The 27,491-nt window shown below is 50.2% G+C and overlaps 1 protein-coding gene across 5 annotated transcripts in view; it reads left to right on the top strand.

Moving 5' to 3' along the window:
* The first annotated feature begins 11,931 nt into the window (after positions 1–11,931).
* The window catches only part of LOC141964435 (gamma-aminobutyric acid receptor subunit alpha-3), a 77,520-nt gene continuing 61,960 nt past the window's right edge, over positions 11,932–27,491 (top strand). For 3 of the 5 annotated variants that reach the window (XM_074914799.1, XM_074914800.1, XM_074914801.1), the window contains exons 1-3: positions 11,966–12,104; positions 21,529–21,657; positions 25,946–26,067. In XM_074914799.1, coding sequence (XP_074770900.1) covers positions 21,569–21,657; positions 25,946–26,067 — 211 coding nt within the window. In that variant the 5' untranslated portion in view covers positions 11,966–12,104; positions 21,529–21,568. Of the gene's footprint in view, positions 12,105–21,199; positions 21,222–21,528; positions 21,658–25,945; positions 26,068–27,491 lie in introns of those variants that run through there. The other 2 variants (XM_074914798.1, XM_074914802.1) reach the window with 2 other exon arrangements.

Below are 27,491 nucleotides of genomic sequence, written 5' to 3'. Positions count from 1 at the left end.
GGTCCCATCCTCACATGCTTTGGCTGATCTTTATGGCCCAGAATCCAATGTCTTCAGCCCAGCATTTGACCAGTGTGGCCTTGGCACAGTTGTTGCTACCTCCCTAGCCAGTCCCAACATCCCTGACTTGACAGGTTAAAGCTGCCAGCCACTGAACTCCCTCTTGTCCCTTTTAAACTGGAATTCCTACTGTGTATGTTCTGCATGTGCTTATGCCCTTGCTTTTTGAAGGGCATTCAGAAAGGTTGCTTGGGGGCTGAGTGGAGTCCAGCTCTCTTCAGCAGTATGGGAAATATGTGTTTCTTTGTCCTTTGCATTTCTGCTTCTGTTAATACTGATGCTGGCCAACAAAATCAGGGATGATGATGAGCAAGGCAAATATGGACTTCAAGCAACACCATGATCACATTTTCCTTGTGGATATATGCTTGGGCTGGCTCAGCAACACAGCCACAGAACATGTGTGTGAGCAAGAAATGAGAGATGAGTGCAAGAGAAAAGGAAGGTGGAAATTCCTGCTGGCTGTGCTTTGAATTCAGGGGATTTGAGAAATGCCCAGGATGGAGGCTGATTAATTAGTGGTGATGTCATTCCATTAGCAATTCCAGGGCAGGCCAACTGAGACATCACCTTTGGAAGTAGGTACTATATTCAACAAAGTAATCTGCATTGGAGAAGTTTATAATGTGTAGAAACTTCAAGACAGCCATAGCAAAGCTGGAAATGCTGTCACTGTCAGGGCAGGGAAATGGAGTTTGCTCTTTTGTTTTACAACTTGATAGAGGAGTGTGTGTCTGTGCCCCTCTGAGGGTAGTCACATGGGTTCTCTGAGTATATCTCTGTTCTGGAGAGGTTGCTGCTTCATCCAGTTATCCTGCTGCTCAGCAAAAGCTTTTCGGCAGCATGCCACTCCCTGGCTTCCTTGGCACCTGAAGACTGCTTCACTTACAGCTTTTTGTAGCTTTTGAACTTCTCAAAGAACCACCCCCCCCCAAAAAAAAACCACAAACCAAACCAAAAGAAAAAAACAAAAAAACAAACCAAAATACCCGAATCAAACCCAAAGGCCCACGTTTTCCTCCTTAGGAAGGGTGAAGTTTTGCACACATCTTGCGTTTGTCTGGGGGCAAGGCTGCAACGCTGTTCTTTATTGCCATGCCCTGCAGCAAGAGACTTGAATTTGGATGAATATTTGCAGGTTCCCAAAATGGCCCTTTGCTAAAAGTGGGCAAAGTTTCCCATCTTATCCAGGACAAAGCTTCCATCATTGCATCCTAACAGTACTGAAGTAAAAAACTCTGGAGGATTTGTCTTCCTACAATGGTGTGCCAAAGCCCTTTTTGCCTGGGGGCTGCTTTGGCTTTGTGGAAAAAGGTAGAGATAAGCAAGGGACTTTTGGAGCATTGGGGTGAGGTAGGGTCGAACCTCCTCCTCTCCCCCCAGCCTCTCTTTAATGTCTTTTCCTTTGCTGATCTTCTCAGCTGATTTTTTTTTCTCTTCTCTTCATACACTTTTTTTCAGTTTTGTAATTGGCAGCTCCTCTGTTTCAGATCCTCTTCAAAATTAATTAATGTGCTGCTTATTCCCTCTTCCAGATCGATAATTATTATACTTAATAAGACCAGATCTAGTCCTGATCTGTGCATTACCTCCTGCTCTCTCAACACTTTTCAGTTTGCCCTGATGTTACAGCTCACAGTACTGCAATTGCACATCAGTCCATGTGAAAAGGGCCCTACCAATCTGGTCAGAATGGCTTTCTTTCCAAGCAAAGAACAAAAATATATCAGACGTAGGAAAAGAGACCTCTGCTTGTGCTGTTAAACAAAAGGTGGAAAGAGAAGCTGCTGTAGTGGTACTTTTCCTGCCGCAGCTCCTGGCACCTTGGATGGCTCCAGGTCTGCAATCCACAGAGCAAGGTCTGCTCTGCTGCTCCTGGCAAAACGTGTGAGCCTGCTCCCTCTGTGAAAGCTGATTGTGGGCTCCTGGAATTTAGAAAAGCTCTTTCTTTTCTTTCTGCCTTCCTAATTATCATCTCTGCATCTGAAAATTGTCAGGTTTTCATCAAAATCTTGGAGGTTTGTTTGTGAAGAAATTTCCATTTATGAAAGAAAAAAAAATGTCCTATTGAAAACCTCTGGCTGGGGACCTTTCAGATTTGCTCTAGAACATGTGCCCTACTAAACACCACCTCCACAGCCTCCCTCCAGACAAGGGAAGCTATCTGGGGGCTGCATATCTAATGCCTAATGCTTCCCACTGATCACTTACCCTTTTGTATAAGAAATGTAACAAAGTAGCCTGATTAACTGGGATTGAAGGAATTAAGCCTGTGTTTGTGGAGATAACAATCAATGAGGTCTCTTTTAACACACTTGTTACTCTGGGCTTCCTTTGATTGGCGTATCAGCAGCTACACACCATAAATTACCTTGATGGATTCCCCTGTGCATCTGAATTTAAAAGAGATGAGGCAGAGGGTTATTTTAGTTAATATTCCAGTGTGTGATTGCCAGGTGCTGTGCAGCTTCTGTCTTGACTCATAACCTCTGTTCTTTCACTTCTAAAGTCCTGTCCACGGAAATAGCACTGTAGCTGTCCTCAAACCTGCCTCTGGGCTTCCTCTAGCTCCCATATTCCTTGACCCAAGAATTCCTTCTGCCTGGACCATTCCTTAAACAGTACATGCTCATGGCACCTGGAGGAGAGAGCAAGTGCTGTGAGACTGAGGCAGTTTAATTACTGACACAAACTCTTGGCAGGACCTAGCAGCTTCTCCCAGGTGACCAGCTGGGGCTGCTGTCATGGATCCTGGAGAGAATTGGCTAAAGAACTGTTCCTGGGTGCATGTGGGTCCACAGCAGAAATTTTGGTGCTCCTCACTGCAGCCCATTAGCAGTGAAGTGAGAGGCTGCCTTCCTCAGATTAGAAAGCACTTGAGGATGTCATTTACTCAGGCAGATTTCCCAACTGACTAGTATTCTTATTCTACTAATTACAAATGGAGAGGGTGGCATGTCCGTGGCTCCCAGACAGGAGGAGCTCTCCTCCCTAATGGTGGGCCTGGCTGGACTGGGAAAAGCAGAATGGATCCTGCTAATTATTATCCTCTCCCCTCATATCAGCTGGAACAAAGTAAAGCTTGCTCTGGTAAATCCTGCAAAGTGTAACGCTCAGATGCTACAGCTGGTGGCCTTAAACATCTGGGGCCCAAGTCCAGCCCTGCAGGGGCAGCACATCAACACGAGGGGTAACTCAGAGCCAGGACCCTGGGTCACACTGCCCGCTGCTTTGGAGTCACCTGAATAGTCCAGGACCTGGGAGGCATATGAAGGAAATAACTAACCTGAATCTTTGGTAGGTGTTTGACAAAACCATTATAGGACTGTCTTGTTCTGACTGTTTTCAGCTGGTGTGAGAAGGAGAAGACTTAGAAAATGTTGCTCTTTCAAATTTCTCAGTATTGAAGGCTGGTGTGCTTTTGGATATGGGGCTGGGTGGAAGCAGTGATGCTCATCAGAGTCCAACCAGCCTCGGGGCTTCCCTCTGTGTAGGGCTGTTCTGGGTTGCACAACTTGGCCTGTTATGAGTATTGCTGGTTTGGGGACAGTTACAGAATCTCTTTACTCATCTTGAGTGTCCTTTGATTCCCTGGGCCTGTGTTTCCCTGTTTGGCTGAGGCTGACTGCATTTCCAGAGGCTCCGTGTCCCGTTGCCAGCTGATAGCAGCAGCAGAACATCTCCCTGTCTCTGTGCCCTGTGGCTCTTCCTCCCCTGCGTAGCTGCTCTGCTCTGCTGCGTGCCTTCCTGTCATCAAATACACAACTCCTCTTGCTGCTTGTCGCTGATCTGTTTACTTGAAAAAACCCTCCTGGAGCAGGCAGGCCCTGGGAGAGCATTGACTATCAGTGGTACATTTGTAGTCACAACTACAGCCGGATTCTCCATAGCTCTGTGCCAGGAAGGAGAGTCCCAGCTGCCTGCCCTGGGACCCGTAGCCCAATGTCTGTCTGCCTCAGTGTGGGCCCAGTTCTGGAAGGAAACTAGTGCGGTAGTTTCCAATGCATATGTCTGAAGGTGTTTCTGAGAGTGGGGTTCACCGTCAATCCTAATGAAGTTAGAGATGGACAGGACCTGGACGGATGGATAAGCCAGCCCTCCAGCATGCTTCCACCCGTGGCACCAGCTGTGCATGCATGAGCAGATGCGTGAGTGACAGGGAGACAGGCTTTGGGCTTTGAACTGCCCATTTTTCTGTGCTTCACCACGTGCCAGGACGAGGCTAACACATGAACAATTTCTGAGCAATTCCTCCTTTCATTAACTACTGGGCTTCTGGCTCAGCCTCAGCTTCCCACACAAGAGCTTCCAGGAATCTGCAGTTGGAGTGTCCTGTCTTTTGCAGCCACCACTCACCTTAATATCATGAAGAGCTCTTATTACCTGGGTATCTGCTGTTTTGTTTGAGCTAATTAGAGCTGATGAGATCCACTCAGGCAGTTGCCTGTCCCTCAGCTTCCTGCGGTCCCTGTAAAGTTTACCAAACACGGCAAGATATGAATCCTTTCAGGGACCATAGTGCAGGCAATATGGTGACATTTAGAGCTCTTGTTGAAGTAGCAGGTTCAGCTGAAGTCTTTAGGAAACTTCTGTTCTCCTGCTGACAGGCTCTATCTACAACCATATTGCGTGGCTAACTATCCTGCTTGATGGAGAGGATCCTAAAATTGCTGTTTCAACGAAAGTACAGTCAGTCTCCAGATGTGGTAGGTTTTCAAGTGTGCCAGGGTTCATACTGCCCTTGGGAATTATTCTCTTAATGGCCTTTGCACCTGAAGCTCAGCAACATCTTTGTGTCAGGAGGCTCATTGTTTTTTGGTGTGCAGCTGTAAACTGAGCTCAGTAGTCAAGCTATGATGAGATGAGATGAGATGAGATGAGGGTCTCCTCTGAGTTGACAAAGAAAGCTAAGGAAGGGATTTGGAGGGGAGGGAAGACCTGGAATAACATATTCCATGCAATATGAACATAGGCCATTTTCCAAACACTTTCCTGCAATTTTTAGTGTGAACCTCCTCATATCTGGCCCTGTTTCAAGTTCCAGGTTTTGGCTTCATGCCACTCTCCATTTGCTTCTGAAACAAAAAATGAGTTCACAGCTTTGTGGGTGCAGAGACAAACTCAGAAGAACCCTGGATCAGAAAAGCAAACAAGCAGGACTCTTAAAGCCAGCCTTCCTAAGCACTTGATTTAGATAAGCATTAGGTACCTAAATTGCCTAAACATATTTGGACTTGACAAGCATGCGCAATGTTAGAAATAGAAGTGCTGAGGCATCTAAAACCTTATGACTCCACAGGGGGATTTTTGAACTGATGCTGCTATTGTAACTGCAGAAGAGAAAAGTAAGAGTATGTGAACAGGTCTTTCTCTCCAGGTTTATTTTTGCTCTTGCCAAGGGACTGCAGGACAAATACAGTCTCAGGCCCATTAGCTTTTATGAATTTGTTCCACTGCCAGCATATAGTTCTTGAAATTCAAGACAGCTATCCCTGCTAAAAGAGCTCTGGTACTTCTCCATGTAGTTGGACCTGGCTTCTGGAGATTTGGATGGACATGTTTTGTCATAGAAACAAGCCCCCTGCTCTTTGCTTTACCAGAATCTGCTGAGACACAGACTGCAAGCTCTGCAGTGTCCCTCAAGAAGGGCTTTTTAGCTTTTTGAGTTGTGGCACAGCTATACACCCTGAACATCTATGTAAAATAAAGATATATAGCTCTCCCAGTACCCACTTCTGTATTTTCTTGGGCATGTCTAAGCTGTGGGTAAAACACTAGATATACTGGAGCCCTCATCTAAAGCAGCAAGGATTATGTGATCTTGTATAGAAACACCATGTTGTGCCTCAGACATCCCTTGGGATCATATGTGTAGATCAGTACCTCTCAGGGAATGTGGAAAGGTGAGGAAAAATTATCATCCTTTCCATTAGTGCATGTTAGACCTGTCTGTTTTGTCACAGATTGTGTCTGTGACCTCAGGTGAGCCATTTGATGACTTCGCCTTAGCCCATCCCCTTCCTCCTCCCACCAGCACAGCCCTGCAACACCCAACAGCTCCTAAAGATGATGCAGCGTCTAAAGATGATGCTTCCTTTCTCACTTACATTGCCAGGCTTCTGTAGACTAAACTGCTGATGGTGGGAGACACCTTTGCATTTGTGTTGCCAAGATTTAGCCCCAGCATTAATAGATGCTTGCTAAAGATGTGTGGCTGAAATGACAAACACGTGGGATACAAAGAAAAAGTTCTCTCTGAGTCTCAGGTTTAGAGAGGGAGAGTTTCAGCAGCGAGAACACTTTTTGCTGTGTGTTTGAGGGTGAAAAGAGCAGCATGTTCTGCAGGCCCCTTCCTGGTGCCACAGGGAAAAAAGTGTGTGGGAAAGTCTTCTCTCGTGGGGACCTGCAGATTCTTACCAGTCACCTACTTTTAACTCACCAGCACGTGTGCGATAACGGCCAGTGGGTTTACTGGGAAGGTGGTGCCCAAAGGTCAGTTCTGCTGAGAGAGCGCTTTGAAGGGGAGCCTTGCCTTTGAACTGTGCTAGGGGAAAGGTTGGGTTTGAGCTGTTTCTGGATACCAGGGACAGCACAGCATTTTAGGTGGCTCTTTGTTCCCTCCTGGCAGGCTTTGAGGGCTTTACCATGGACAAAGAGGGGAGGCTGCGTTGCCACAGGGGAAGGAGATGCTGCCTGGCTGCCTCAGCCCAGTGCTATGCCTGTTTTCTGGAGGCTGGCCCGGGGCTCCGCTCCCTGCCCAAAGCAGGAGGAGCACCAGCTCATTGCTGGTTTGTATGGGTGGCTCCAGTTTGCCTTCAAACTGGGAGAACCACCAGGTTTTTGGTACTCTTTCTTTGGCTGACTACTAGACTTCGCTTGAGAAGTGCAAACGTGGGGCCAGGGAGGGCAGACCGCAGCCCTGTGGTGCCTGCTGCCCGCGTGGGACAGCCCAGCAGGGAGGCTGGGAGAGCAGTGACCCCCGTCCCCGACCGCGGAGGCAGGCGGGTGGCTGATTTATGGCCGAGGAGAGATAGGGGTCTCTCCGAGTTAAGCTGTAGGCGAGTTGCCATGGAGATGGGTTAATAAAGCATCAGGCAGCAGCCGGCTCTGACGCTGCTACCGTTGCAAGGAGCAGGCGGGTGGGGAGAAGGGGCAGCTGGCCCAGTGGGGATGGAGAGTGAGAACAGCGTAGCACCAGGAGAGCGGGGCCGGTGTTGGGTCCGTCCAGTGCTTTCAGAGAGGAAGGGGTGATGGGAGAAGGTCCCCGTTCTCCCAGCAATTTGGGAGGGGGGTGTCAGCACGGTGCTTCTTGGGGGTGAGTGGGACCAGCAGCTTTCAGGGACGGGGTTGGACCCCTGTGCAGCCAGAGTATCTTTTGTTCTGGTCTCCTGCCCTCATCAACCACCTGTCTGCTTAGTGACTGTGAGCTGCCTGCTCCCCCTAGCAGCATGAGAGGGCCTCAAAGCCTCTCTGAATGTCAGCTTGCAGAGGCCACCTCACACAGGTCTGGTACAAAGGACTCTGCTGTGCTCAAGGTTAGCTTATGTGTGGGGAAAACCTCCCACGGACCCGCTCCGTGCTGAGGACGGTGCCTGCACCCAGACGCCCAGGACGTTTCTAACCGCAGTTCCCTCCCTGTGCTGATGAGCCTTCAGCCTCGGGGCAGGTCTCCACCACCCAGTGACCCGGGGAGCCGTGTGTTACTGGGGCATATCTCCCTCAGCATGCTGCCCTTCTGCCTTTCAACACTGGGAAGGTCACCTCTTGCCTTCCTTGGTCCTTCATCCCAGCCATTGCAAGTAAGTGCAGCCAGCTCCCTTGGATGCCTGGGTGGGATGAATGGTGATGCCATGGACTTGCCTCCAAAGAGGTGGATGTACTGGAGCTGTGCTGCACATCCCTGAGCTCTTGCTCCAGCCTGTACCTTCAGAATGGATCCTCCTGCTTTGCTATAGTCGGGGTTAAGGCTGCCATCCCATTCAGTTCAAAGGCACTGTAGCATGGATCTAAAACTAAACACACTTTTATTCTGGCTAGTTGAGCAGGGTGACGGGAGGGAAAGGCTTAGCTAATTATTAGCAAGATATTCCCAGGCTGCTTTACTTCCATTTTGAGAGATTACTCTTCAATAATATGGCGACAGCCATACTTTAACCCTGATCATCATAAGAGGGGTTTTGCCTCAAAGCTGTCAGCTCCTGGAGTGCACCAAAGTTCAGGTAATTGTTCCAGCAGGTAAAGGAGAGCAGGAGGGGAGGGGCGAGGGGTAGGGAGGGAGGTTATATATTTTAAGAAGGAAATAAAAAACCTTGTGATGGAGTGATGCATTAAAAGATAATTGCTTACAGGTTTCACAAGATGTTTTTATGCCTCCTAAATTGATGGATGTATCCTCAGAGACTGATGCTCTTAGTGGAGGGTTACCTTTCCTTCTGAACAAAGCAGAGATCAAGACAATTCCAGATAGCTAATGCCAGCTACTGATAACACTACCCCTACCCCCACAAAGAAAAGGTTGTCTAATGCTGGACTTCTTGAGTTAGCTACTGCCTTCTACCCTGGCCAAAGCCTCTCCCCATGACAGCATCCCTTGTTGTTCAAAGCCATCCCGTGCTACTGCTGAACAGCCCTCATGTCCTTAACTCTGTCCTCATGCTCTACCCAGACGGTAGGAGTACTCCCCTCCCTATGGCTCTGTTGGCTTCCAGCACTGGCTGGGATGAAGGAGGACTTCCACTGCCTCCATCCTTAACAAGGCCTCCCTTGACGTCTCTGCAGGGCTAGCTCGGGGGGGAGCCAGCCAGCCCTTATTGTTTTAGTGAAACATAAGGGGCACAGACCATACAAAGCTTTGGAGACCGTCTGGTGCAGCCTCTGTGATCCAGGTGGGATTTGACCGATGGAGATTTTGATTACTGCTGTGGTGCACAGGTGCCTGCTCTGCCACGGATTTGCATGGGCTGATACGGTGTGGATCAGCACGTCTGGAGGGGCAGAAAGGGTTGCAATGTGCACGTCCACTGATCTCATTTAGGGTGGTTTTTAGGTGCTGTATCTCTTGGTCTGCCCTTAGCAGCTCACAGTTCATGTGGCTACAGCCTTGTAATTCCTTACCTTGTGCTTTCTTTCCTGTCTGACCCCAACTATGGCCACTTCCCTCAACTTTATAAGGAGAACTTGGCATCTGGTGTGGCTACAAGGGGAGGAAATTTAATGTAATTTTTAGAATCTTGGAAAAACTTTTGCAACAAAGGGTCTCATGCCCAAGACTATTTCAGGCTGCTGGCAGTGTCAGGGGAGACCTCTGAGTGGAGGAGGCAGTCTTTCTAGAAGACATCTCAGAGTGGAGTGAGATATGTTGCTCCTGGGGAAGTCTGTATGGCTGTTGCTCATGGATGAACAGGCCTTGAGAGAACCATGGTTTCCACTGCCTGTGACTATTGTTAGTGCTACTTAAATCTGTAAATCTTGGAATGTTCTTCAATATGAGCCATTTAAAATCCTGAGTCATTTCTGTCTCTGGATATGCTTGTCTCACTGATTCTGTTTCGTGTCTGTTTTCATATCCAAGGCAGTTCATGCCAATATAGCTGAGTCAGTTTGGAAAGGGGGAAGAGCAAGTATTAGGGCCTCTTCTGCTCTTAGTCTCCAGGCAACCAGTGTTCTTGAGTTAGCCAGGTCCTGTGTCTGGTCCCACCTCTGGGCATGGTCATCTCAGTGATATTCTCCAGTGGAATGCCACTTTCCAGTGGGAAGATGGTGGACCAGATCCTTGGGGCTTTTAGCCAAGTGAATGGATGTGCCTTGGGACTCCCTCTGAGTTCCTCACTGTTCCCTTGCCAACGCTCTTGTGTTCACAAGCATATAAATCGGGAACAGAAGATGTGCCTTGGGAGGAAACTTAGATGTAAGCAGAAATTCAGCGTGAATAAGTATGGCCAACTTGTGCTGCTCGAGGGGCTCTTCCTTAGCTGACCATGCTTTGAGTAGGAGGTTGGACTAGATAATGTCCTGAAATCTCTTCTAATGTGAATTTTCCTGTGATCCTATGATTTTCCCCAGTTGTGGAGACCAGCAAAAAAGCTCCTCTGTTGGCAAGCACACACAGCTGTCTTCTTGAGTGATGCTTAGGATTATGGTAGGAGGAATTCAATGCAGAAACAGACTTTTTAAATGGGAACAGCCCCACACCATGTACCAGTTGCTGTCATTCGTGCATGAGCAGTCTAAGGGCAATTAAAATGTGAGCTGTCTGCACAAGATCTCAAAAGTCAGGTCCCTGCAGCTCAGGCAAAATGTCTTTCAGAGATCGGAAAATAACAACTTGAAGGCCTGGTTGCTGATGCTTCAGAATTGTCCTGTGAGTATTTAGTCTCCATCAGCTAGGGTTGGATGTGGTGCTGAAGGCTGGAGAAACTTATCTTGATTACATACGGTTTGTGGTAGCCACAAAGTTCCTGTAAGAGAGCCAAGTGTTGCAGTAACACTAAAGAGTATTCCTCCTCTGGTTAAGAGATGCCAGATTTGATTGTGGGGCACTGTGTTGGACTAAGCTCAGGTTTTGCTCAAGATGTTGGTTTTCAGATCTTGTGAGGCTCATCAGATCTTGCCTATGGCCCCTATCCAGCAGAGAAAAGTGGAACTTTACTGGTATTTGAACCGCTGCAAACAGATGTAGTCTGGATACCTGGATTAGACCATCAGATCTAAGGGAGCTGAAATTTTGCTTTGAAAGACCGTCTGTGTTTTCTTCCTATTGTCCAGAAAGAAGTCATGGTGGATGCTCTTATCTCGCCAAAGTCGGGATGGCTGTGGTCTGTAGGGGTAAGGTAGAACTGTGACAGCCTTTAACTTTCTCTTAGATGCAAGAACTGGGTCATTTTCCAATATCAAAATGAAGAGAACTGACAGTTAAACTGGATTTAATCACTCATGCGTTGAGGGGCCTTGCCCTGAAGTATGTTTGCATGCTATTTTAAGTATTCAAAACCAAGAGTATTTTGGAGGAATTTTGGGGCGGTCAGTAACGCCTGCAGTCATGATCCTTCATCTCATCGCTCGTCCTCAGCGCTGGAGGAATGGTTATGTACCTTGGAGTCACAGCTGCAGCAGAGTTTTGCAGTGCGTGGTTAACAAGGAGAGCTCTGCAGGGACAATATATTTTGAGTGCGCCTTACTGTCAGCTTTTGCCTTCCCAGCTCCGCTGCCGTGTGGCTCCGCAAAACCTCCAAAGCCCGGCCAGCTCTGCCCAGGGCATCCCGCATCCCCCTTCCTGCGGGATCCCCGCACTGCCACGCTGGAGCTGCCCTTGTCTTCACCGCCTACTCCTACCCCTCGCTGCGTTTTAACCTCTCTTCCTCCTCCCCCCTTCTCCGCATGTGTTTTCCGCTGCGTGTTTTATTGAGACAGAAGCCGCAGCAATCCCAACTTGCGGGCCAAACTTCCCGGGATGCGGCCGGGCCTCGCAGGGAGGCGGCGGGTTGGCGGGGGGGGCGGGGGGGGAGCTGGGGCGCAGCGCATCTTTTGGGGTGCTGGCCACCTCCTCGCAGGGAGCACCAGCGCCTCGGGGAGCCCCCCCTCCTTCAACAGGTAGACCCTGGGCGCAGCCAGCCTTGCTCCGCGCATCCCCTGCGCGGAAAGGCCGGCGGGGGCTGTGCGGGGCTGGGGGCCCGCGGCAGCGCTCGGGGTGGCGGCCCCAGCCCGGGGCACGGAGGGCGGCAGCGCCCCGTCCCCTCTGCCCGCGCTGCGGGGTGTGTGTGTGGGGGGGGGGGGGGGAGGGGGGGTGTGTTGGGGGGGCAGCTCCGCACAAAGCGGGTGTGTAAACCCTCCTCCGGGGCGCGGAGAGGAGGAGGAGGAGGAGGAAGGCGGGGGGATGCTGCTTCCCTCCCTCTCTCGCTCCCTCCTTCTCTCCCTCCCTCTCCGCGGCCGGAGGAGCGCGCAGGCGGTGGCTGGCAGCGCGGCGGGCTTGGGGGCGCGCAGCCCCGCGGAGCGCTGCGGAGCGGGGTCCGGACCCCCCATCTCCGGCCGGGGCAGCGGGAGCGGCGGTGAGTGCGTGCGGGGCGCGGCGGCTGCTCCCCGGGGTGCCCCCCCCCCGCTCCGCGCCTGCCTGGCGGCTGCACCGGGCTCCCAGTAACCGCCCCGCCGGGGGCTGGGGGGGAGTGGGGGGGCAGCGCGGACCCCCCGCCGGGGATGGGGATGCCGGGGGCTGCGCCGCCCCCCCGGCTATTGTCTAGGGGCCAGGGAACAATAGGGGGAGCGGCGGCCCCGCGGGGGAAGGGGGGGGCGGGGGGGGCTCTGCCCTGCTCGCATCCCCCGGGTGGGGCGGGGGGGTGTCAGGTGTGTGCGGTCGCGGGGTCGGAGCATCCTCACTCCCGCAGCAACTCCGGAGCGTGTTGCTCCGGAGCAGAGCGGCCGCCCGAGCCGTGCCGGGTCCGTGTGTTGTGTCCCTGTCCGTCCGTCCCCCCCCCCCCCCCCGCCGTCTGGGGACCCCCGGGGCTCCAGCCCATCCATCTGGGGAGGGGGGAGAGGTGTAAGCGGCTTGGAGGGAAATGTCTGGCCGAGGGCAATAGTGAGCCCCGTGCCTAGAGCCGGCCGGTGGATGCAGGGGAAGGGCTGAGCGGGGAGAATGGTGTAGTAAAGCAAAGTCAAATTTCCCCCTGAATCCTGCAGCCAGGCCTAATGGGCGCTGATGCTGTGTCGGGGTGGGGAGGAAAGGGGGGGGTCTGGGGGGGCTGCAGTCTCTGAGTCTGATATGGGATGAAGGGGTAAAGAGCTCCAGATCTTTCCTCCTCCCCCCGGAGTTACTAGGACTGAGATATGGATCATTAAAAGGGAGTAGCGTAATGCAATTAAGCATTAGACAGTCCCCGCTGCAACATTTATCCATTGTTCCTTGCTCTGCCTTCTGCCAGAGCAATTCTTGTCTGGACAAGAGAAGTGTAATTGAACAAATAGTTCATTTCCCTGGCCAATTGCATCCGTAGTCTCTCCCTTGGATCTTCTGCTGAGTGGCTGCAAACACAGCAGCGTCCTCAGACAGAAACAGAGAGCCGGGACCCTCTGGTGAGACTCCAGCTGCCCTGGGCTGCCCGGCAAGAACAGCAGCTCTGAGTGGCTGCTCACCTGAGTTGTTCTGACAGCAGCAGCAGAGCAGGTTTGCTCCCTCAGTCCTCTTAGCTTCCTTGTGGGGAGCGGGAAGAATTAAAATAACAGGTGGTGAGGCAGGTCCAGCCTACAACTAGAAGATACTACGCGTGGTGCAGGCAAGTGCTCTCCTTTCCGTAGTCTGTCTCTTAACTTTGTCTTTGCCCTGGAGGATAAAGGGTTTCAGGCTGGTTTGAGGTGATGCTGTTGCCGTGGAGTTTGCCATCCTGCCCTTCAGTCTGTGCCTGGGGGTGGTGGGTGCCCTGCAGCACGCACACACACACACGCACGGAGGCAGGAGTGCACGAACCCAATGCTCTTGCTCTTTTCCGAGAGCTGGAGCATCTGGAAAGGTTGCGGCTACACCTGGGCCCCTTGGTACGTGCCTGGCTGGAGGCTGTGTCCTTTTGCCTGGAATCGCCTCCCGGTTCGCAGCACACGGCAGAGCTCAGTGCATGGGGACGTACAGATGCATTGTCTGAACCGCTGTGAGACATGCTCTGCACTGGGAGGCTGCCGCTTTTCCTCGCTTCTGGAGCTTCTTATCACAAGTCTGCATCACGCAGCTTTCCTCCTTCTGTTCCTTCTCCTTTCCTCTTTCTTTGTCTGGAGATTGCCGCCGCCTGTCCCACTTCACTCTCAGCTTCTCCTTCATCTTCTCCTGCTGAATCCATTCCTTCACCTCAGTTTCTTTTTCTCTAAGTAGACCCTGTCCTCTCAGCCTGCTTCTCAACACTGGAGAAGCAGCCCAACCCCTCATCTCAGTAGGAGTATTCCTGCCAACTGTTTACAAAAAGTAGCACAATACCCAGGCTGAATGCTGACATAATTACATACTCAGCCAGAGAGTGTAGTAAATAATCCTGCCTTTCAAGCTTTTGCCCAGTGGTGAGTCTTTTGCCATCTCCTTTGCCCGTGGGCTAAATGTATTACACTTGGCTTGCATTTACTTGTATTCTGGAAACATAAGCCAGCGCAGTCGGCGCACAGCTATATGGTATCAGAGGGGATGTACGCTGATGCCTTGCGCCATAGACACTTACCGTGCCTGTACGCATCGTCTGTCTGAATAGGCATCACACGGCTCTGCTCCTAGGGTCGGGCTTTGACAGCCCTGCTTGGCAAGTGCAAGTGCTGTCAGGGAAGGAACAATTGCGGAGGTGTGGATATTGTTCCACCGGTGAAGGAAAGATGGCTGTGAGGTGAAGGTCAAGAGTGCCAGCAAAAAGTGCAGGGCTCGGCTAGCCGTGCTTGCGTTGGTTAGGGTGCTAGCTAGTTTTCCAAGGGTTTGTGTGTACATAGGATTGCAAACTGTGGGCACTGTCAGCATGGTTGTATTTCCAGTTGTGCTTGTGAGCCTGAGTCTGTCTGCAGTTGCTTTGGTTGTGAGTCAATCTGTCTGCAGTTGCAGTAGCTGTGAATCAGTGTCTGCCTGTAATTATGTGGGTGAATCAGTGTTGGCTTGTTACACTTTGAGTGCAAACGGTTTCCCATAGTGGTTGTAGGTGTGAATCACTCTACAGTCCCTCTGGATGTGTTTTTGAGTAGAGATGCAATACTGGGATTAATTTTGTTTTAATGAGGAAAAACAGTCAAGCGGCTTCTTGTTTCGAAAAATTAAAGCTGGGTCGGGAGTTGGGCACAGAGCTTGCTTCTCTGTTACCAGCTTTCTATGGAAGAGATCCACTTCAAAGCTTGCTCCCGTTGATCCAAACCTCTAATTTCTTTGTCTTGTGCCTCTGGTTTCGAGTGTCGTCTTCTGCTGGCATCTCTTGCAGAGCTGCAGACAACGCATTCGGTAACCATCACGTGTGCCTCGTGCCTTATGTGTGTGGCAGATTCACGGGAAGGTTGTTTATGGCTTGTGCAGTGTGTGTGTTTGTGGGGACCAGCCAATGTGTGCCCCTCGGGTAGGGAGGCACGCACATTTTCACGCTTGTGAGTCGAAGACTGCGTGGTTCCTCTGCCATGTGCCTCTTGCTGTGAGCCAGTGCTGTTTCTCTAAGTAGATGGTAAACAGCAAGTTTGATTCAGGTAGGTGGAGGTACTGCTGCCTGTTTCTTGTTCTCCAGTTCCTATAAAATGCTGTAGTAGCTTCTGGCCTTCAGCAGCATCTAAACAAAAGCAGCGCTAAACTGAGAGGGAAGTCGGAGAAATCCGGGCTCTCTCAGCTTTGGAAGCAGAGCAGTCTCTTCAGTCCAGACTAACAAACAGCCTTCCCCTGCGCTGGCTGGTGCAGGTAGAGCACGATGCTGGCAGGGCTGGACTGCTTCCAGTACGCACTGGTTTGGGTGTCTCTGCCTGTGCTGTGCAGTGCACACATCCATCCCACTTAGCTCAGTTGAGAACAAAGGGATGCAGTAGGACAAGGGTCTTGTGAAACACCACGGTCTCTTATTCCATCATTTCCAGGTTTCCAGATGAACCATGTCTGCTCCTTGCTGCTCCTGTCCTCAAATAAAAGGGTGGATTTATTCCAAGGGACCCTCCTTTTAAGCTGAAGTGATTGAGAACTGAAGCAAAGCCTCCCCAAGAGGAGCACAGGGCAGCATGTGCATTGCCTGCATTTACTGCTGCTGCTGCTGCACTGAGCGCTCGCTGCCTGCCTGTCTGCATAGAGAGCTTCGAGCTTTACCTGAAGAAGTGCTAGAAGAGGCTGGTGTGCTTGTGGAGGGCTGGGGGTGTTTGGGCAGAGCACAGCCTATACAGTTTGAACTATTTTGGAATCCTTGGGAGGTGTTGGAGGGACCTCTCCTGATGCCTGGGACCTGTTTTGCAGAGGCTCCAGTGCAAGGAGGAAGCTTTAAAGAGCTTCTTGTGCTGTGCAAGCACACCTGACTTTGGGGGTAAATATGCAGGTGTTGTGAGGTCACCTATAGTTCTGTGCTTGCCTGTGCTACTGTGCAGGTGTGGTGGATGTGCTTGGCAAACCCCCAGGTCCGTATCACCCTCTTCTCCCTCCATGGAAGTGCTTGTATCTGGGCGTTTGGACTGTGGCTGCCTCGACTTCCCAGTCTGTTTTCCAGCTGGCTTCCCAGCATCAACTCCTCGTTGCTCTATCTCATATCCCTGAGATACCTGACTTGGCAAGGACGTGGAGCAGCTGCAGGTCCTGGGGGCTGGGGGTTGAGTGGGAGCTGGAAGTGCTCAGCACTCCTTCAGCTGGTGCCAGTGGTGCAGGTGCCAGGCATGGGGGCACGCTGACCTACTGACACTGCAGGTATACAGCCTCGGGGCACAGCGAGGAGGCAAATGCATCTTTGGGGCTGTTTGGTAAATGCTGCCTGTATGATGCAACTATTGCTAGGGGAATCAGATTGTTCCCTTGGCTGTGCATCTTCCAAGGAGGCAGTAATTTGGGAGAGAGACTGATGTGACTCTCACAAATGTACCCGGGGGGTTTATGGGCCTTGCTCTTACCTTTCTGATGCTTGCAGTCTCCCCCTCTCCAGGCTGTTCTCTCAGATTTTTTTGCAAGCTTTACCTTTCCGTCTCCACCTCCAGAGCTCTATCTGTCTTTCCCTTGTCAGCAGTAAGGCTGTGCTAATCACTCTTTCCTAGGAAGGCATTTCGGAATATTTAATAGTTTCTAGAATAGGGATTTCTGAAAAGATCAGGCTCAGTATGCCAAGTCAGGAGATACCCAATGTTAGCATAGTTACTAGGGTACCTTGCTGATCTGGAAGGAATCAGCAGTTTTTTGGTTCCCAAACCCACCTCAGTAGGAGCAGGGGATGGAGCATGGTGCTATCTTGGGGAGAAGGAAGCTTTTGCAATTTCTCATTCCAAACCTGCACATCCAACAGGAAGGCTGTATTTCTCAGGGGTGTTGTTATGCTATGATGCTCTGGAGATTGGACAGACTGCATATGTTGGAGAGGAGTCAGTATGTTTATGATGCCTTTAGGTATGTGGTTATAAAGAGACCTGCCAAAATCTAGGGTGCACAGAACTGTAAACTTCAAGTATTGCTGGATTCCAGCTGCAAAGTGTTAGCAGGGCTCCTTAGAAAATCTGCATTTGATTCAGCTGTGGAGGTTACCAGCAACTACAGAATTAGTGATGAATACATTTGCTAGCTGTGCCATTAAGAAATGAGCAATGGACAGATGGAGGAAGGAAGTGCAGAGCTGCTTTGAACACGTACCATCCCTATAGGCTCCATCTCGTGTAGGCATAGAGGAGAACCAGAAACTATGGGGTGATGTTCTTCAACTTATGTGAAAGAGGAGTCAGTCTAAGGAGTTGTACCACTCTTTTCTGAGCTTAGGAATGTTTGCATTCTGCTCTCTTCTTCACGGATACTATGCAGTTTCCCTTCAGCTCCACCTAGTAAGACATTTTGGGGTTTTTTTCTTCTTTGAGACCATTACCATACAATTAACATTCCTAAACTCCCAATCAGTTTCATGTAGTTAAGTGCATGTTGCCTGCATCCTCCCTCCCTGCGGTTACTGAGATCGAGGCGTTGATTGTTTCAATGCCTTCCTGAGTGGGAAGCGACAGCTGAATAGCATCTCTGCAAGGACAGCACCATTTTGGGCCGGAGGAGCCCCGGTGTTGCTTTTCCTGAGACACATGGGTGTTTCCATTCTTTTCCGTTGCTTGAGATGGTGCTGAGTGCCAAGGGACCCCTTCCTACTGCTCTGCCGCTAACAGCAACTGCCACGGAGCCAGCAGGCTTCTCCAAGAGTGACTCTTTTGTGCTAAAATCTGAGGAGCTCAATTGCTGGGCTGTTGAAACCAGGACTGGTTTTACAAACCTGCCAGGCCAGAAGGCCAGGTACCTCATTAGAGAGCCTGTGTGGCCAGTAGCTATTTGGCTTACAAAGCACTTGCAACGGCTGAGATTTTGTGTGTTTCTGTGGTTAGTGCTGGGCCTGGGTAGGAACAGCCCCAGGAAAGGGGAGAGGTGATGCTGAGAGCTGCTGTGCCATGGGGACCACACTAGGCTTTGACTGTGGGGAGCTTTGGAAGATCCCTTAAACTGTATGAAGGGTGAAACCTCCTCCTCTGCAAAAGACTCCTTGCATCCTCCAGAGATATGTTTCTTGCTCAGCAATGGGGTGATGAGCATCAGTGCTGGAAGAGGCTTATTCCTTCTGCTGTTCCCACAGCACTGCCTGGCCAGTCCCAGCTCAGTGTCACAAGGCTACCAGGGTTCATCACCAACAGTTAAAGACTGCTAAATGGGAATGTCAACCACAATCCTCAGGACCAGGTCTTCTTCTCAATCCATCTCTAAGTGTAAATGAGCCAAAAAACAAGGAAAATGCTGTGCAGCCTCTTCTATCCAGCTCCCCAGGAAAAATACAGTATGACAACCAAAGGAAAGTGGTAGAAAACAGTGCCAAGGTATTTTCCATGCTGTGTTGTCCTTCCTGAGTCTGTAAGTGCAGCCCTAGCAAACCAGCCATCCGTGTACTCTCACCCCATTTTGGCGGCATTCTCTCTGCCAGCAAACTGAGCTGTGGCTGGCAATCTCTTGGGCCAGTAGTGAAAACAGATTTTTCTCCAAGTGTGGGTATATAGAACTGGTTCTCATGCTTAAAATGAGATGTAAGCATGTATCTAACTTTATTCAAGGAGCCCTGTTATCCTTGGCTAGCACCTTCTTCAACAGAACTATCCAAAGTAAAACATTCGCCCTTCATCTCCATATAATATTGAAAGAAAATTGTATGAACAAAGCTTGGTGGAAATGCAGTTGTTTAGAGCTTCTTGGCACAGACAGGCACATCTTATACACACCTACATGGACGATGTAAGTGCTCCTGGCTTTTGTCGCTGTTCCTGACCCTATCTCTTTCTGAATTACCTTGCTGCCCCATTTTCTGGTCCTCTTTTCTTTAGCTGCGCTGTTCCACCTGTGATGTAATCTCCCCAGCCCATGGTCTCACCAAATCTAATAAAGATGGTCTAAAATGTTCTAGAGGAGTCAGAATAGTTCCTGCAGAGGCAGGAGGCACCTGCTGCAAAAACAAAGGGTCCTTGTTTGTGGGTATCCCTGGTCAAAATCTGCTGGCAGTGCAAATTCTGCCAGAACAAACCATTTATTGAAATCAGCAGTTGAATGGAAAAGTGTTGATTTCAATGAAATTTTTCAATGATGGTGTGAGGAGGGGAGAGGGAAGCCAGCAATTTTTTTTTTTTTCCTTTTGACTAGTGTTTGAAATTGCCTTAGGAAAAAAAAAAAATCAATTAAATCCTGTTGTATAATTTGCAAGTTTAAGTGAAATGAAAGGGAAAAGTTGAAAGGAAATCTGTTGAGGAGCTGCTAATTGAAGGAGTTTTGAATTTGCCTTGTAAGAAACATCAACATTTTAGCTGTCCTTGTTGTGATTTGGAATGAGTCTCCCCTAACTGTTGGAATTTCCTACAGAACAGATGTTCAGACTCTTAATTTGTGCTTCGTCAGCAAATACTTGAATTTCCAAGACTGCCTGTCCCTTCTCAGCTGGAGGGTGGCAGGAGCCGGGGGAGCCATCCCAAATCAGGGCTTGTCTCACCCGAGGTGTAGGTGTGCCCTTGCCAGAAGGCTCCTGCAGCCTCTGTCAGTGTGTGTTCCTTGGTGTGAAGGCTGTGCTTCCCTGGGCAGCATCCTGATTAAATAAGGCCCGAGCACACCGGCAAATGCTCACATGCACTGTAATTAATCCATGTGCTGATATTTGCAAGGATTTTAAGTGAATGATGGGGAGGCAGATAAAAGTAACACGTCTGAGGTATGCTCTGTGCAAGGCAATGCTGGGGCTCAACGCTGTTTCTTTTTTTCCTGTGCCTGCCATTAGTGAATGTCTTGCCAGAACAAAAGCTGAGGTGGGTGGATAAGGACTTGTAGTGTCTGGCTCTTACCTTCTGCCTGCGTGGCAGCTCATGTCCTCCTAGAGCTGTACTGAGCTAAAAAGCAAGGATCAGACACAGCATCCAGGAAAACTCTAGGGCCAAAGGGGTGTGGGGTGAATAGGAGCAGCTAAGTGCAGAATTATGGTGTAAGACACGACTCAGTCTGGCCTTGGGCCCCGTCTCCTCCTCCAGCCAGCTGTGGCAGGGCTAGCCAGGTACACATCGCTCTACACCCCCCATACACATCATCTCCAGGCGTTTCCATTCCGCGTGGCTGAGCTCCCTGCTCTCTCTGTGTGGGATTTCTGTTGGGGGTTCCCATCTCCAACGTCTGTGTGCAGAAACCCCTGCTCCTTGGTAGCACTTGCATAGCTCACCTGCCCCCTTCGCTCTGGGGCACCCTCCACTCGCTGAGAAATGCTGTTCAGGTGGTGGGGTTTGGCTTTCAACCCAGCATCTCCTTCAGGGCTGAAAGGAGCTGCCTGAGGCTCTGCGGTGTTGGTCCCTACTGAGCGGGGAAATCCAGAGCTCAGATTGGGCTGGCAACAACGTCTTGCCCTGGTTTCTGCAGTCTGGGATTGAAGTGAGCCTTCACTGACGTCTTTGGGGGCTCACACTGGCCGGTTGTGCCTGGCTGCCACAGCACTGAGTCTCTGCTGGGCTGAATCCTGTGTATGCCAGACGCGAGGTGTGCTGGGGAGACGTCACGACAAGCTGTATTTATACAGGCTGTTGCTTGGCAGTGCTGTTCCAAGGTGCATCAACATAATGAGATACATAAAAAGGGAAGGCAGTTAAATGTGCAATAACATCACAATAAAAGTAAAACTGAGCATTAATGAAAAATCTGAGCACACTAATGCAATACAGTTGAACACTCCCACTACCTTGGGCCTTGGTGCCCAAACTTAATAATTTCTGGCAGTGTCATTACCAGAATTAAACGAGGGCCTAACTATCCGGTAAAAGATGTTTGGAAAAAGTGGGTGTTGGGACTTTGCAAGTGGTTTTGCTGTGTGGGCGTCCCCAAGGCAGCACAGGTAGCAGGGGATCTGAGACCTCTGCACGGTTTGGGCAGTGACTGGGAATATTTGGTGAGGAGGAGGAGGAGGAAACGATGGGTGGAAGAAGAACCAGTGTGGTCATTTTGGAATTGGAGAGCCCATTGCCAGGTGCTGAAGCAACCGGGGGACTGCTGTATGCTGTGAAGATGGGATGAGGGTTTGTATGTGTGTGTACACACGCTTGGCTCTGACCCCATGCTGTGACTTCCCCAGGGCCAGCAGTGCTGCAGGGGGTGCTGCTGCCTTTGGTCCCTGGGGGGCTCTCTGGGACTTCACATACAGGACCCCAGAAATACTGACTGCTGGCTAACATGCATGAACTGCAGCGAAAATCTGAACTAAGCAGATTGCTTTCCTCCTAGTAAATATAATCTCTTTTCTCTTCTCTCCTTCCTCTCTGTGCCTACCCTGGCAGGTTTTGGAGGCTTGCTTGCCAGTCACTGCGTGCTGACGCCATGGCGCTGAGACTCCCGGGAATGGGGTTGCTCTCCCTCGTTAGCCTTGGAGTCCTAGTCCTGGTTTTGGCTCTCCCTGCTGATGCTGGGTAAGGTGGTGAACGCTGAGGCTGTTGGCCAAGGCTGCGGTCCTTTGTTGTGCTTAAATGTCCCGGGGCCAGTACCTGTGTGAAGTAGTCCAGGGCAAAGCACTAAAAAATGTCTCTGCTGTGTTTGACTCTCCCCTTGTCCACATCCCCATGCCTTTCACCCAGGGACTGTTCAGTCCCTCGTGGCTGAGCTGACTGATTACATTACCATTTTTTGAGGTGCTCTCAGTAAGGACAGTTGTCAGCATTTTTTGCAACAAAACCACTTTTAAAATTTGGCTGCTGCACAGTTCACTCTGAGCAAGGACTTGGCTTGGATGAGTTATTAACCTGGAAGAGAGGCTCCCCCACACTTTAATTTTTTAATACTCTTTTAAAGAAAAGAAAATGAAACTGCTTCAGCTGTTTGTTTATGTTATAATGGCCAGCCCTGGCTGGGCATGCTGCTTGCCCTCTGCCTGGGTTGGTGTCCCTGGGCATGCAAGCTCCGGCTGTCCCGGCACAGAGCGCAGTGCCGCCAGCCCTGCCTTCCCAGACTCTGGGAGCTGTCGGGAGAAGATGAAAGCCTGTTAGTCCGTGACACGCTCTGTAGCTATCCTCTGCATCCCGTCGGAGCCTCTGCGGAGGCTTGGTGAGCTGGGAGAGCCCTTTGTGGAAGGGAGGCAGAAACACCCCCAGCACAGCCTGCCAGCGGCAGGGAGGGAAGAGCCCTGCCCAGAGGGAGAGAGATGCAAATAATACATGACTCCTATAAAAAATTTAGAAAAGCCTTTGGAGTGCCAGGTGCGGACACTGAAATGCTGTCTGCTGAGTTACAAGTCCAGCAGTGATCAAGGATTTTCATGCGTGAAAAAATGTCAGCGCTGCCACTCCTCCTTCCCCCGCGCACCCCCCTGTGTGCAGCTCTTTGCCCAGCTGCACGCTCCTGCCCTGTCCTGCCCACGCTGCTTCACCTGCTTGGATCTCACTTTGGTATAAGCAAATGCATCCCGAGCTGACCCTCATATCGACGTAGGGCTGCCTGCTCCTCCCTGCCTGCGTAGGCAGAGGCAGCTCCAGGTGCTGGCTTCTTGCCTTCCCCCCAGGCTCGAGGGGCCAGGTCCCCATCCCCGTGCCATGGGATGTCAGCAGCCCCTGTGCCCTCAGCCCTGCCTCTGCCTTCCTCACCGTTGCTGTTTTGCTTCCCATCACGTTTTCACTGATGCCGCTGCTCCCCCGCTGCCATGCAGCTATCGCTCTGGTCCACGGGAGGATTTGTGTCCTAAATTGCATACAAGGGGACCCTTGTCCGGAGGTCAGCGTGCCGATGTGGCAGCCAGCTCTCCGGAGAGCATGTGCACAGGGACAGGTGACGAGGTAATGACTTTTCCTCAAGCCTATCCTAATTAAATTTGCTGTAAACCTCTGTCTTCCCTGCCTAAAGGCTTTAATTATTTTAAAACCATGATACCTCTTTGCAGTTCCTTAGAGTTCTTCACTGGGGCTTTGAGAGATAAATGAGACCTGTTTTTATGCCTTGCTAAAGGGCAAGTTTAGCTTTATGTTAAGGTTAGGCGAGCCAGCCCAGACCTCAGCTGGACTGGGGAATTAGCCCAAATCAGGTGCCAGGCAGAGGTGCTGCTGCCTCTCCCCTGCCTGCCCCTTTTTCTCGCCCTGCCTGCACCGCTTTTTCCCCCAGCGCCTCCTGAGTGAATCCCACGCTGCTCACATTGAAGTCAAAACCTCAAATGTCAGGCTGAGTAAAACAGCTTTGAAATTTGTAAACTAATTTTTCCCATCACCGCTGAGCCTCCACCAGGAGTTCCTTCACAAAAATCTGTCCTCTCACTCTTTATATTACCGGTAATTTTTAAAGATAGCTTATAAAACATTAATGAATGAGCTTTCACGAGCATGCTAGCTATTCATAAGTTATAGACGGTTATATACCCATCAGCAGACACTGGTACAGATTGCTTTTAACCATGACATCTATTGAAAGCTGGTACAATTGAAACCTCACTAATTACAGTAAGCATTTGTTAAATTCCTCAAAATTCTACTTACCTGCAGGGAGTTCAGCTATTTCAAATATTTCAAGTCCAGATGAAAAGCCAAAACCAATGTTTTGATTTGAATGGGAAGTCTTGAAGGCTGTGATGCAGTTTGTAATACCAGGTTGGTGTTTCAGATCTGACAGGTTGCACTAGGGCTGGGACAGGTGTTTTCCCAACCATGCCTCACCCCCCATACCCTATGGGACCTGCAGTTTAAGCACTTCATTACCCTCATTTGGCTCTTGTAGGCTGAACTTCCTGGCTTGACCATTTCTCCCATGATAGCAGGTATTGGTTTGCTTAAAATCAGAGGCCAAGCGGCCTTGCGAGATGTGGGATCCAATCCCCGAAGAAGCAAACCTCCAGCACTTGAAATGCAATTTCCCCGAGTGTTTGGTCATTGATGCCGATGCAAATTAATGTAAAAATTGCCCAAAATGGAATATTTTAATTAGCTGCAGCATGCTGAATAGTATTGATTCAGCCTGACTCTAAAAATACCCATGCCCTGCTCTCTATTTTTTCTCTTTTGCTAGAAAATACTTTTTCCTCTTCTTTTATCTTACAGAAGCTGGGGTTTCTGTTAGGAGAACATTTTGATAGAAAACTCCAAGCCAGCTCTGCTACTTGTCACCCTACCGACCCTTCACAGGATATTTACAAATGGACCAGTAGTGTCAGGAGTAACTAGACTAACCAGATGTAATGCAGCAGGATTAAGCTTTGAACTCCTCAAATGATCTTCTTCTTTCTGTTTTTTTTTCCCTCAATGACTTCTCGATGCGTGCTTAAACCAGTGGCTGCACACATCAACTGGAGCAAGAGAAAATGAGGCTGGGAAGGAGAAGGAAAGGGGCAGAAGTGTTGGCAACAATTCAAGGGCTTCTCTTCCCCCTGCTGTGGGGAGTGGGACCCTGCTACAGAGGGTCATAGGTGCCCTCCCCGGGAACTGTACCCACGTCTTGCACCACCAGTGTCTCTCTAGTTTGCTGCATTCATGGTCTTCACCCGGGCAGTGGCACGGGGCTGATTTGCCAGGCGGGGCTGCCCCGCTCCCGAGGGGTTCCTGGTGCTGCTGCTGAGGATCCCTCTGCTCCAGCAGCCTGTTCTCCCCCTGCCTGCCTGGGCCTCCTCAGCCATCCCTCTGCCTGTCCATGCCTCTCAATCTTGTTTTGGCCTCATTGGTGCCTGTTTTATTTCCTCTTCCATCTTCCTTGCAATCTCTGCATCTATAGATTTTTCTTTTGGTTTTCTGTTACTTAATCTTCTGCCTTTCCATTTGTTTTGGTCCTAACAGCTATTTCTGTTGGGGAAAGCTGTGCTTGAAGACACAGCACTGGTGCTCTGTGTTGTCTGAAAACTCTTTTAGAGACAGACAGTTTCAGAAGGTTTCTCAGGCTCCTTTTCTGTTGATTGAAAGGGAGATGCAAAATGCAAATGTATTATTTGAGCCCCTTGGGCTTGCAAAACTGCATTGAAGATTTTGTTTAGTGAGATTAGCTTTGTTTGAGAAATTTACTACTTATTTTATTCCACCTGGGGCAAAAAATGACCTGAGGAAATCATCTTATTCGGGGGCTTCCAGGCTTCTAGCACTGAGCAGAGATAGGAACGTGAAAACTCATTTGATTTTATAAAAAGGGAAGTTCAACAAACTGCAGAAAGGGTTCACAAAGAGTTTTAATGATGGACTTGGGCTTCAAGCCTGCTCTACTGAATTCCTACTTTTCTGCCTCTCTTCCTTCTTCCCAGGAACAGAGAATTTGGACATGGCTTGATATGGTAAACAGCTGGCATCACTTCTTCCCTGCTGCCTATAAGGAGATACTGGCACTTGAGTAACTGAAGCTCCCACACAGCCTCTGTTCATAAAATGCCCTTTCTTAGGGGCAGGTGGGGGATGCTGGGGTAGGAGAAGGCTCCCTAAAAAAACAGGACTCCTAAACAGCTACTCATGGTGCCCCTGGCCCTGAGCATGGAAAGATGGGGAGGGAGCAGGGATGCCTCAACTTCCACGACAAGGGCTGTGGTGGAAGAGGCCAGAGGGGAGTTGATCTGAGATGCCCTGTGGGGAGTCCTGCAAGCACATCACCTTATCAACAGGCATGGCCCATCCTGCGGTTCAGGGGCCACTGCAGCACAGGTTGAAAAATGAACCAACATCCCTTTGTTTCCAATAACTGTTCAGAGCATGTAAAGGCTAGGTTTCTCTTCTGATGACCTTTTTTCCTCTTTTTTACCCCGCATGCCAGGCTTTCCCAGAAGCACGTTTCAGACGTTGTTGATGACAGCAAAGATAACATCACCATTTTCACCCGCATCCTGGACAGGCTGTTGGATGGATATGACAACCGCCTGAGACCTGGACTTGGAGGTCAGTTGGTTGGAGAGATGATGTTTTCCACAGCTGTGTAGCTTTAGAAATGAGAGGCTGCATGGATGACTTATTGATAAGTCTGGTGCTGTCAGAAGGAGAGGCTGGTTCAGTGCCAGTCAGTCTGCTGCTGGTTTCCCCATTTTGAGTCTATGCTACCTGGTTTGATATTTTGCGAGATCAGAGGTGCAAGTCTCTGACTGCTGTGGCCCTCTATGACATTACATGGATAGGCCTGTAGATGGAGCAAATATGATTAAAACTTATTTCTGCTACTTTTGTGGGCATCACCATTTCAGAAACAATGATACTACCCGTTTGCAGGACCTTCAACTTGTGTTGGCATTGTTTTTTAGTCAGTGGGCTTTGCTACAGACACTCTATCTTGCCATCTCTGTTATTTCCTATGTAGATGCCACCTGGCAAGCTCTACTCTGCATGCTGGTCTGGGCACCGGGCAGCCAGCCAGGCTATGCTGCCTCTTGAGATGTTTTTAACACAGCTGCCATTATAGCTACTGCTGCTGAGTTTCTCTCCAAGCACCTACAGATGTTTAAGGTGCTTTAGAAAGCAAAACCATGGTAGTCGCCTTCCCCCCCAATGCTTATCGCATGATGTAAGGAGGCAGAAACAACAGGGAGGTGTGTGGGGAAGACAGATGTGAGCTTGGTGAGATGAGGGAGATGTGTGGTTTCTTGGGGTGCTGTTGCCAAGGGGCATTGCTGTGGCAGAGAAGATGACCCCTCCCAGGGGCCACAAGGACTGCTGAGGTGATGTCCCTGCACTGCTCTGAGCTCTCCTGCTCGGCTGCAAAGGTGTGTTGCCAGACCACGATTCCTACCCACAGCTGGAGTCGCCATGTGTGTTCCCTGAAGGTCCCACTGCCAAGAGAGGTTGGGAACGAGCTTTCCTGAGCTCTTGCATGCTGATGGGGCTCCAGTGGTATAGTGCTAGCCTGGAATTGCACTCTGTGTTCCTCAAAGCAGCCTTGTTGTCTCTTCCCAGCCCCATGTCCACCTCTGTGCCATGGCCTTCTGCCCTGCACCTGTCCAGGAGTACTTTGATCCCAAGGAAAGACCATGCAAAATCTGGGGAAGAAAGGTTTCTCCAGTGAGCATCCTCACCTCTGGTGGGCTGCCATGCTGCAGGACCCAGACAGGAGAGGGTTACTATGTCTGCATAAGCCATCCATCAGTTTTATTGCTTTTGTTGCTTGTTTCTTTCCCCCAGAATTAACTGTGGTCCCACTAATAGCTTTTCTTCCTCAAGTCTCCCCGATGATTGTATTGATTTAACTGAAACGAGTTCTGAAAGGGGACTGAGGGGGCATTTATGTTCACCGTAGGCTCGGTTGCAGACAACCCTGTGCAAAGTATTAACAAGAGGACTCCCAGGAGCCCCTTGCTGGGGAAGTTAAAGCCTTT

This window comes from Athene noctua, chromosome 11 (genome assembly GCF_965140245.1).
Source record: "Athene noctua chromosome 11, bAthNoc1.hap1.1, whole genome shotgun sequence".
NCBI lineage: Eukaryota > Metazoa > Chordata > Aves > Strigiformes > Strigidae > Athene > Athene noctua.
Note: the sequence above shows the minus strand (reverse complement) of the source record. Positions and strands in the feature narration are given on the sequence as shown.